The sequence below is a fragment of the Vulpes vulpes genome, chromosome 15, assembly GCF_048418805.1.
Source record: "Vulpes vulpes isolate BD-2025 chromosome 15, VulVul3, whole genome shotgun sequence".
Lineage (NCBI taxonomy): Eukaryota > Metazoa > Chordata > Mammalia > Carnivora > Canidae > Vulpes > Vulpes vulpes.
In genome coordinates, this window is record NC_132794.1 from 50,122,918 (window position 1) to 50,135,131 (window position 12,214).

At 37.3% G+C, this 12,214-nt stretch overlaps 1 protein-coding gene across 14 annotated transcripts in view; it reads right to left on the reverse strand.

Moving 5' to 3' along the window:
* The window catches only part of TP53BP1 (tumor protein p53 binding protein 1), a 97,905-nt gene that overhangs the window by 56,265 nt on the left and 29,426 nt on the right, over positions 1-12,214 (reverse strand). For all 14 annotated transcript variants that reach the window (XM_025998583.2, XM_072740631.1, XM_025998585.2 and 11 more), the window contains 5 exons: positions 5,705-5,835; positions 4,754-4,912; positions 4,246-4,375; positions 2,405-2,571; positions 373-499 (listed from right to left, as the gene is read on the reverse strand). In XM_025998583.2, the coding sequence (XP_025854368.1) occupies positions 373-499; positions 2,405-2,571; positions 4,246-4,375; positions 4,754-4,912; positions 5,705-5,835 (714 nt within the window). The remainder of the gene's footprint in view (positions 1-372; positions 500-2,404; positions 2,572-4,245; positions 4,376-4,753; positions 4,913-5,704; positions 5,836-12,214) is intronic.

A 12,214-nucleotide genomic window follows, 5' to 3' on the forward strand; every position in this document is an offset into this window, starting at 1 on the left:
CCATAACACAGAGATAAAATACTCTAATTACTATTAGCTCTAGTATAACCTATTCTCCACCCCTAAGCTGTTAAATGGAAAGAACTGCTGGTCAAATGGAGGAGCAGAATGCTTATTTTGGATGTATAAGAGTACATAACTGGGCAGTTTCTTCCTAGTGAAACCTTTGGGCTACTATTATAAAACCTCAAAACAAGAAAGCAGAGCTACCTGCCTTCAATAGGTCCACTAAGTTCTTAATCCAAAAATTCTAAAGCCTAGAGTTTGCCTTTTGGTTTAAAAAAGAATTCTGGACCAGTAGACAATTTTAGCTCTTTTAACCTTAGCCTAAGACCCTTGTTTCCTTGGCAGAGCTATTTCAGGATTACTTACGTGGAAAGACTCTCCTGAACAAGGGACCTCTGACCAGACAGCTGCAGGAGGTGCAGAGTGGTAGCAGGTGTGGAAACTAGAGAAATTCCACCTTCTTCCCTTAAAGGAGTAGAGCAAGCACCAGAAGCTTTCAAAAAAAGAGAGAAAAAAAAAATTCTAGTTGCATTTGCTTCTCAGATTGACATTACTCAGTTGTAAAAAAAAAAAAGAAAGAAAGAAAGAAAGAAAAGAAAAAAAAAAGAGACCACTGAGTACTGCTAAAAGAATAATATCCATGTTTCCAACCATGTTCCAAGAGGGCAGAAACTGTTTTCTAGTTGTAGTACAGTCAATGAAATGGATGCTAACACAAATTCTGAGTGACCATTCAATCCCACCCTCCCTACTAAATTATAGGTTTCCTCTTTTTTTTTTTTTTAAGATTTTATTCATTTATTTGAGAGAGCATAAGCAGGGCCTAAGGGTTGGAGGGGTATAAAAGGGAAAGGGACAAACAACCTGGGGCTCTCAATCCCAAGACTCCAGGATCATAACCTGAGCTAAAGGCAGACACTTAACCAACTGAGCCACCCAGGTGTCTTAAATTATGGGTTTCCTTAATACAGAACTAACAAAAAAGGATTCCTTAGTCCTTTTTATTCTGATCAAAGCTTGGAGGAAAAAGGCAGAATTCTAAAACCTCTTCTTTCTTGTGAAGCTTCTATTATAAAATAGCAAGTAGGCCTTTTATTCCAAGGTCTACCTAAAGTGAAGTAAAGCTCATGCCATGATGCAGATGGGAAAAGTCAAAACAATGCACTTAACACCTGATGATGTGGATGCAGCAATTTTCATGATTAGAACGTAAGCCTCCTCAGAGGAGACAAAAAATACTAATGCATTAGTAAAAGGATATATAAGCAGCCATTACTGATTTATATTATGAAGAATCTCTTGTTGGTCCCTTCTCCCTAGCAATAGATGGGAGTATCAGCTACATTACTCTGAAGTATAAAGGAATTTCTTGGGTCACTGGGTGGCTCAATTGTTAAGCATCTGCCTTCAGCTAGGTCATGATCTTAGAGTCCTGGGATCGGGGCTGCCTTGGACTCCCTGCTCAATGAAAGGGGGAGGTGTCTGCTTCTCCCTTTCCCTCTGCCCCCAACCTGTACATGCATGCTCACGCTCTCTCAAACAAAGGAATTTCTTAAATACAACCTTATAGCTTCAGTGAAAGACCAAGAAAGTTTCCTTGGTGACTCTTTGAATATCTTGCACACATTCCCAGCATACAGTAAAGGAATATAACCTTTTCTTCTTCCCTCCTTACAACCAACACATATTTTGCTGGTTGTTACTGAAGCTATCTGGCTCTGTGAGATTTCAGAATGGGGAGTGGTGGAGGTTAACAAAATGTGAAACAAAAACCACTCCAGTCTTATATAAGTTTTATGTTCTTTCTGCTAGGCCATAACTTCCTATTTCTGATAGATGAGTAGAAAGACTATTGCCCAGGTCATTATGAAAAATCTATACTTATTTATCATGATATTTAAGATCTGAAGATCTATGGTGACAGAAAGAGCTACTCTGTCCAAAATATTAAATTTACCATATTACTATTATTCCTCAATATCTTCATCTAAACAGAGAGAAAACTATGTCAAAATATTGAAGAGCAATCATTCCCAAAAGCCCTTCTCATTAATCAGCTAGAAACATATTTTCCTTCGATATTACAAACAAGTCTACATATCTATCAAGTGCCTTCTAACTTAAATAGTAGCCTCCAAACAGAAATAAAGTTTAGATCTTTGGGGATCCCTGGGTGGCTTAGCAGTTTAGTGCCTGCCTTTAGCCCAGGGCATGATCCCGGATTCCCAGGTTCGACTCCCACATCGGGCTCCTTGCATGGAGCCTGCTTCTCCCTCTGCCTGTGTCTCTGCCTCTCTCTTTCTGTGTGTCTGTCATGAATAAATAAAATCTTAAAAAAAAAAAAAAAAGTTTAGATCTTTGGGGAAGAGAAGCTACAGCAACTAATTCTTCTTTGTACCTGCTTTATTGCTCTGGTCAAACAAGTCTTCCTGAGTTGACAAAACCTCAGGTTCTGGTGACTTCTGAATCTTCAGTCCACCTTGCAAAAGCTCTTGAGCAGTTATTCGTTCGTTTGTTTCCATAGCAGCAAGAGATACTTTGGGACTAGAAGGCATATCCTCTGACCTAAGGAAATTCAAATCACCCGGAGAAAGAGTTGCTAGTTCAAATACTCTCACCTCTGAATTAAAAAGCTTTTCCTGTTTTATGTTTTCCCTTTAATAATCTCAAAACTTCCGGTGGCTCTAATTTATGTAACTATATCCTAAAAGTGAAATAAGCTACTTTTTATGATACAAAGCCTCAGCCCATTTCAAAGCCTATCTCTCACACAGTAATATTTCTTTTCAACTTTGCTCACTGCTATGCAGCATTCTATCCAAGATTTCTGATAGGCGATTTAAGGATTTTTGTTAAGAATTTCTCCATTACCTAGGTAAACATGAAAGATTGTGACCCAGACCAGAACAATGTCAGTCCTAATGAGGACCTTCCACAAAAAGAGCTTGGGTGTGAATTATCCTCTGCACTATTGCCACACCCATTATCTATTCCTAGCCCTGTCCATTTGATCTGCTCAACCTAAGCCCGAAACCAAGAATCCTTCATAACCAACATTACTCATATATTGAAGACTCATTGCTGGCCCCTTTCCAGAGACTTGGGAAATAGATTCACCTACTAAAATGATAGCAAAACTAGCTACAGGGCAACTTCCTAAAGAAAAGCCTTAAAAAGTCAGCCCAAGTTAGACTGAGTGTTTTGCATCAGAAAGACAACTTCCCCTGATATTCAATTTTGTTCAGCACCCCATTCCCACTGTCTCCACTGAAGGAAGCTAGAAAACAATACTGAATGTTTATTCATCACCTTCCCCAAATTGGAAGCATCCCCGTTTTCCCCTGCCAAATCCAAACTTGAGCTGTTGACCAGAGGCAATGCAGTTTGGGACACAACAATCACCACAGGTAGAGACTAGAGATATGCCTAATTTCTACCAAGGTGCCTAATTCCTACCAAGTTAAGACCTAGAGGACTTGGGAAAGAATACATCTCTAAAAGCTACACATTTCAGCAAGATACCTGAGGGCCAAAGTAATTTGGGTACTCCTTACTTAAATATAGGAACAGATTTTCAAATATATTATTGACTCCTCATAACACTAGAGAGGGTATGAAGTCCTCCCATAGAAAGACCGTGCCTCTGTAGACAAAAGATCAAAGAGGAGTGACAAGCCAAGATTAAGGAATCATGCTTATAGGGGCACCTGGCTGGCTCAGTTGGTGGAGCATGCAACTCCTGATCTTAGGGTTCGTGTTCGAGCCCCATGTGTTAGATGCAGAAATTACTTGAAAATAAAAATCTTAAAAAAAAAAGGGAGGGGAGAAGGTGGGCAGCCCTGGTAGCGCAGCGGTTTAGTGCCGCCTGCAGCCCAGGGTGTGATCCTGGAGACCCCGGATTGAGTCCCACGTCAGGCTCCCTGCATGGAGACTGCTTCTCCCTCTGCCTGTGTCTCTGCCTCTCTGTCTCTCATGAATGAATAAATAAAATCTTAAAAAAAAAAAAAGGAGTCATGCTTTAGTTACTGAAGCAATACAATGGCCTTGTAATATGCCTGAAGATGAGATGAAGACACAGTAAAAATTCATAAACAATCAATGTTTCCACTGGACCATAAATATGCACATTATAAGGGTTGGAAAATCAACAATTTCTAAAAATGTTTCCACCTAGCCAAGTAAAACAAGTATGATCTTAAAGCAAAAACTCAATAATACTTTCTAGAAAGAGTAGTTTACCTTGCAGATGGTGGGTTTTGCTCTTCTAACCCAGGTACATCCTTACTGGTCTTTGTTTCCACAGGGACATCCCTGCTAGGCTGTTCTGCCATGGAAATATCTTCATTGGACTGTTCTTCATGTTTAATTCCTTGAAATTTTAAAAGACAGGAGAAGACATTTAATTTTTCAAAGTACTAGAAGTAGTCCCAAATACGTTTTTAAAGGCAAAGATTTTAATAAAAAGTCCAATTTGAAAATATATACAGGCATCATTCCAAAAAAGGAAAATAACCAGTAACCCCCCAAAAATAAATAAATAAATAACCAGTAACCCACTTACAAAAACTCTCATTAATCTTCAAGCCGTCAACTAACAAGTATTTGCCAGATAACTCTGCAACCTTACTACATTAACTTAGACTATATTAACTTAGCTATAAAATCTATAAAGGAAAAGATAACCAACTCTAGCTGGGTAGGAAAATGTTTATAAATAATTCCTAATGCGAAAAAATATGTTTCATACCAATATTAGCATCCATATTAGACAGCCTAGTATAACTAGAGTTGGTGGTTACTGACAGTAGAGGCTCTTTATCTACTTCATATGGCAAAGTATGTTCTTCAACATCCTGGCTCTGGGACAGTTCCAGAACTCCAAAGCCCAACTGTGATGAGGCAGGATCTAGAAACAAAACCCCAAGAAATTAGGTAGCATGTCACAATATTATGCACCATATAAGGTGTCCCTTAGCACATAAAAGGGTCATTTTAAGTCATCCACACCAAATCCCTGACTCAAAGTTTTTCAAAATAAAATTAAAAATAAAGGCACTAAAAGTAAGGGTGCCTGAGTGGCTCAGTTAATCAACCACCTCTTGATTTCAACTCAGGTCATGATCTCAGAGTCATGAGGATCAAGTCCCACAATATTGGGCTCCTCGCTCAGCTGAGAGTCAGCTTGAAATCCTCTCCTTCTCCCTCTGCCCCTTCCCTGGCTTCTGCATTCACTCACATTCTCTCTCAAAAATAAATACATCTTTTTTAAAAACACAAAACAATAAGAATAAAGGCACTGAAAGAGGGAAAATATGTAATGAAGCAAAAAATTACATATTATAAAACCTTATGAGTACCTTATAGGTAGACTATGTCTACTTTCTGAAGATAAACATAAACTATAACCACCTACACAGCAATTCTGATTGTGCTTCCACACAGGAAGCATACATCCCCAAAATATTTGAAAAACAAATGTAACAAGAATCAATATGCAGAAAGGGGGCTATCCAATAAGCATCAAATTCCTGAACATCAAATTTGGTGGAGTATCTTAGACAACTGTAAATTTCTTAATGACTCTTCTCAATTTAATGATGAGAAATCTGTAACTTGATCAAGAGAAATTTAGATATCTACATGCTTATGTGAAAGGGACTTAGAACAATTTACTATCCAGAAAAAGGCATAAAGCTACCTTCAGCACCAAGTGAGTGTGTGGTAATATCATCTCTAGTATCTTCTTCCTTTTCCTCCTCCTTCTCTTCCACTTCTTCTTCCTTCTCTTCACCCGCAGGAGGAGCAGATTCCACTGACATTCCCAAAACACTAAACAGCAGAAAGAAACGATCATGTATTCCCAGATAGGCTGGGACACTTTGCTCAAAGCACTCTTCAAAATTTACTGTGACACCCCACATACCAATATCTTAAACCAATGTGAAAAGAGTAAAAAGCCTGGTCCCCATTAGTGCTTCTTTCTACAAAAAGCACCTGAAAGGATAACAACCAAAACACATTGCTCAGAATTAAGTAAGAAATACTTAAGAGAAGGACAAACATATTTGGAATTTTACCTTTCTCTGAAAAAACTTAAGCAGGGAGAAAAAAAATCTTATCCTCAAGAGAATTACTGACAAGTGACATAAGATAGGCGTTAGATGTTATAGTGAAGGGACTCAAAAATACATCAACTGAATCAGACACAGTTCACAAAAATATTTTAGTGAAAAACCTTAGAATACATATATAAAATCTGAGTGTCTGAATAAAATTCAGGTCTGTATATTTAAAGGAAGTTAATGGTCAAAAAACATTATGAACAAAAGTAAAAGACAACGATTAGGAAAAAATACTGCAACAAATGTAAAAGAATAATCTTCAAAAAATATAAGGAATTCATATAAAGAACCCCAAAACATAAATGAACAGACAACTCATAAAGAAGAAATTCAAGTATCTTTAAACATGTAGAAAAACATATAAACCAATTGTTGCTCATCAAATTAGAAAAAAATAAATAGTATACTACTATTTGGTGCTGCCCAAACATGAGATAAGCATTATCATATAATGTTTATGACACTAAATTACTTAGTTTCTTATAAACTAACAGAACCTTTCTGGAGAACAATTTGGAAAGATGTTTCTAAAAAAAAAGCTCTAAAAAGTGTTTGTAACCCAATAATTTCAATAACATCAAGAAATAATTTGAAATTTAGAAAGATCCTTGTACAAGCTTATTTCTCAAAGTTTACTGTGATTAAAAAATACCTCTAAGTCCAGTAAAGGAAAATAATTAAATAATTTCCTGATCCATAAAACTGTTGTATATTCTGCAACTATTAAAAATGTTTGAATTTAAAAAAAAAAAAAAAGGGATCCCTGGGTGGCGCAGCGGTTTGGCGCCTGCCTTTGGCCCAGGGCGCGATCCTGGAGACCCCGGATCGAATCCCACATCAGGCTCCCGGTACATGGGGCCTGCTTCTTCCTCCGCCTGTGTCTCTGCCTCTCTCTGTCTCTCTCTGTGACTATCATAAATAAATAAAAATTAAAAAAAAAAAATGTTTGAAAAAAAATATTTGAAAAAAACAAATACAAAGTGTAAAGACCTGAATTGGATCCTGGAAAACTAAACAGATCAGTAAATTAGTTTATTTGAAACAATGTTTATTATAAAATATATTTTGACATCCGATACAAGTGTGAAAATCTGAATAGAACTACATTACTAGGTATTACGGAATTAATATTTCCTTAGGTGTGATAAGGGTATTATGATTATATAAAATAATGTATTATTCTTAGGGAATAAATGCTGAAGTATTAAAGGGTAACTATGATGTCTGCAACTTAGTTTCAAACAATCCAGTCCTCTAAAACGTGTATTTTATGTATGTTTATGTGTGAGTGTGTGTGTATACGCACATACATATAGAGAACAAATATGTACTATCCTTTTATCTTTCCTGTGGGTTTAAATTTTTAAATGAGAAACTTCAGGAAAATGTTATTAAGAGTTTTAACTGCCATGGGAAAAATTCCATGTTGTTAAGCAAAAAAGGTCAAACACAAACTTTTAATTTACACAAGTCAACCATCAAGTGCACACACACACAAGAGGGGAAATATGCCAAAATGTTTATAGCAATTAGCCTCTAGGTGGCAGAATTATAGGCAACATTTTTCGCTTCCTTGAAACTTTCTATACATTTAATGTTTCGTATAAAGACTACTGAGCATAACTATAATGACCATTAAAAGGTGTATACATAAATATGCAAAGTTGGGGACTATGATCCAAGGAAAAGGGACTAAGATTTTCACAAAAATAAAATAGAATATTACCTATATAACTGGGAAGACTAGTTACATAACCTTGGGAACTACAGGGAAAGTCCAAGAACAAACATGACAAAATGTAGAAGAGCAATGAAAGACAACACAAACCACATACTTTGGCTCTTCCTCAGTCTCTTTTCTTGGTTTTGCTTCATGTCCTTCCCTGACCTCTAAATGCTGGTAGGCACGGTGAGTCCTTGGAACTTCACCTTTACTCACCTCCTTAATGACCTTATCCAGACTCAGCTTTAAATATCATCCACATATACTAGTGACTCTGCAATTTAAATTTCCAGAGTAGTTAGACCTTCCCCCTGAGCTTCATCCAGACTTGTACATCAATTGTCTCCAACTGTTCATTGAAAAGTCAGCTCAACTTCAGTATGTCTAAACCTGACCTTCTCCTGCAGTCTTATGCATCTCTTCTAGCAGTGACTCCGTTCTTCCAGTATTGTTACCTCCCCTTCTCTCATACTCCACAACCAATCAAAAAACCCAGATTCTCACCACTCCTCATCACTTCTACTCTAGTCTAGCCACTGGCTAACATTGCCTAAATTATTTCAGGGGTCACCTGGGTAGCAGAGTTGGTCAAGCATCCAATTCCTGGTTTCAGCTCAGGTTGTGATCAAGGGTCATGAGGTCCAAAGCTCAGCACGGAGGCTGCTTGGGATTCTCGCTCTCCCTCTGCCCTCCTACTTGTATATACACACACGTGCTCTCTTTCACTCTCTAAAATAAATAAATACGTTCAGTAGTCTTCTAGCTGGTCTTCTTGCCTCTACCCTCGCACCTCCTTCAGTCTATTCTCCTTTTTAATTTAAATGCCTTCTTTTTTTCCCCAGCTTTAACAAGGCATAATCCACAAGTAAAAATTGTACACTCTTCAGTCTATTCTTAATCCAGCAGCTAGAGTGATCCTGTCAAAATCTAAGTCAGATTATGTCATTCCTCTGTTCAAACCCCTTAAATGCCTTCCTATCTCACTAAAAGAAACAGCTGAATTCCTCACACTGACCTGTAAGGCCTCATATATTCTGGTCCCACCTTTACTTCTCTGACTTCCCACTTCTCTCCATCATTCTATTCCAGCCATGCTGACCTCCTTGTCATTTCTCAAATATTCCAGGCACACTCATACCTCAGGGCCTTTGCACTTGCTGTTCTCAATGCATGGACTGCACTTATCCCAGATAACTAGAGACATCACTTAAGAACTTTTAATCAAACATCACATCAGTGAGGCATTCCCTAAGTCACCCTATCTAAACTTGCAACTCCTTTGACATTTTCTATCCCTTTCTCTGCTATTCTCTGCTATATTTTTCTCTTCAGCCTTTAGTGTCTAACATACTATTTACTTATTTACCATGTATTACTATATCCCATATGAGAATGTAAGCTACATTAAGGTCTATGATTTTTATTTTTTCTGATTCTTTGCAACTCCAAAATTCAACACTGCTTGAAATATAGGAAATACCCAATACATATCTGTAGAATGATTAGATGAATCTGAAGAGGCCTGAAATAAATCAGATTAAAGACAAAAAAAAATAGTACCGATGTTAAATTTTTCCACTGTCTGAAGCTGATGAAAACAAAGGTTTAAATTCATTATTTAGAAATACACAGGGCACCTAGGTTGCTCAGTAGGTTAAGCAACTATCCACCTTCAGCTCAGCTCATGATCTCAGGGTTCTGGGATCAAGCCCCACATCAGGCTCCCTGCTCAGCGGGGAGTCTGCCTCTCCCTCTCCCTCTGCCCCTCTCTCCACTCATGCTCTCTGTGTCTCTCAAACAAATAAAATCTTAAAATAAATACATTATTTAGAAATACAAAAATAGCCATTAAAAGAACTAAAATAATTACTATCAAAAATTGGGAGTGTTTTGAGTCAATCCGCATCTTTCATTATATAATTCAACTGTCTTAATTTGATAAAACAAGAAATGGCAGTATAATGGTGTTAGGTTTACAATAGCATTGAGTGCTAGGAAGATAACCTCTCAAAGAAGTTAAAACACACTTAAAGGGTTGCCTCTGTGAAAAGGGACCACGGGTGGATAAGGACCCTGCTTTTCATTATAAGCTCATTTTTATTTAAGTAGGCTCCATACCCAACATGGAGCCCAACGTGGGGCTTGAACCCATAACCCTAAGACTGAGACCTGAGCTGAAATCAAGGTAGGACACTTAACTGACTGAGCCAGCCAGGCACCTCTATCAGCTATTTTTTAAATAAACTATGTATTTATATTGCTCTGTTAAAAGTATTTGACAGACCTCATCAGAATTAAAAACCTGCTCTGTGAAAAGCCCTCTGAAGAGGATGAAAAGACAAACTACAGAGTGAGAGAAAATACTTGCAAACCACATATCCTATGAAGGGCTAATAACTAGAATATATAAAGTACTTTCAAAACACAATTTTTAAACATTCAATTAGAAAATGGACAGAAGACATTAACAGACATTTCCTTTAAAAGGATGTACAGGTGGCAAATAAGCACATGAAAAGATGTTCAACATTACTTGCCACTAGGGAAATGCAAATTAAAACGAGATACATCACTACACTCTTATCAGAATGGCCATAATAAAATAGTGACACCACCAAATGCTGGTGAGAAGGGATAGACTGAAAAAAAAAAAAAAAAAAGAGAAGGGATAGACTGTACCTCTTACACTGCTAGTGAAACTATAAAATGATACAGCAACTCTAGAAAATAGTTTGGCAGTTTCTTAAAAAAAAATAAATATGCAACTGCCCACCTGGCCATTTATTCCAGAGATATGAAGACTTATATTCACACAAAAACTAGCACGCAAATGTTCAGAGCAACTTTATTTGTTGTTTTAAGATTTTATTTATTATTTGAGAGAGAGAGAGAGAGAGAGAGAGAACGCACACAAAAGCAGGGAATGGGGCAGAGGGAAAGGGAGAGAATCCCAAGCAGACTCTGAGCTGAGCACAGAGCCCGATGTGGGGCTTAATCTCACAACCCTGAAATCATTATCTGAGCTAAAACCAAGAGTCAGACATCTAACTGACTGAGCCACCCAGGTGCCCTGGGAGCAATTTTATTTTTAACAGCCAAAAACCAGATCAACCTAGACTTCCTACAATAGGTAAATGGTTAAACTGTGGTATATCCATACCATGGAACATTATTCAACAATAAAAAGGAATGAACTACCCATACATGCAACAATTTGGATGGATCTCCCAGGAATACGCTAAAAAAAGTCTATCCCACGGGTTACATAACGTATGATCCCATTTATATAACATTTTGAAATGACAAAATATCACAAAGGACAGTCTTAATTAGTGATCACCAGAGGTTCAGTAAGAGAAGAGGTGGGTATGGCAATAAAAGGACAGCACTAGGGATCCTTGTGGTGCTGGAATCGTTCAGTATGTTGATTTATAGTGGTAGATACACAGGTAACTAGACTTTATAAAAATTCACACACACAAATACAAGTAAAAGTAGGGAAATCTGAATACATTCATTGGATTTTATCAATGTTAATATCCTGATTATGATTTTATACTGCTTTGCAAAACATTACCATTTGGGAAACTGGGCAAAGTTTACAAAGGATCTCTAAGTATTATTTCTTACAACTGCATGTGAATCTATAATCGTCTCATTTTCAAAATGGGCCAGCCAGCAAGGGGCGCCTGGCTGGCTCAGTTGGTGAAGCATGCAACTCTGATTCTGAGGTTGTGAGTTCAAGCCCCATGCTAGGTGTAGAGATTACTTAAAATCTTTAAAAAAATAAAATAAAAATTTTACAGGGTAATAAAACAATCTATAGTTCTTTAGTATATTTTAGGATGCTCCATGGTTAGGATCATTGGCTTAATTAGACACTAGATATGAAAGGAAGATTTTTTTGGAATTTTATGTAGAAAAGTTCACAAGCAGCTTTTTCCAAAATACTTGCATTTATGAATAAAGGCAACATTAAAAAAATCAATACACATGTGTTCTGAAGAGCTTTCAATCTCCAAATCCTTTCTAGATTCATGGCCTTTGCACTTGCAATTCCCTCTGTCTGGAAAATTCCTCCTCTCACATGCCACACACTTCTCCCCAGCCCCTCAACTATGCCTAACAAATTCATATTTATAGTTGAGATCACATTCCTTAGAGAAGCTTACCCCCCTCCCCCCCCAAAAAAAGAGAAGCTTACCCCATCACACAGATTAGGTTATATATTATATTTTTCCTCCTTCTTTGCAATGATCACAATTATAACTGCATAGCCATTTATGTAATGATTTAACATCTGTCTCTCTATTAAATTATAAACTCCATAATGGCAAAGCCCCTTTAAAACACCTGCCACGGT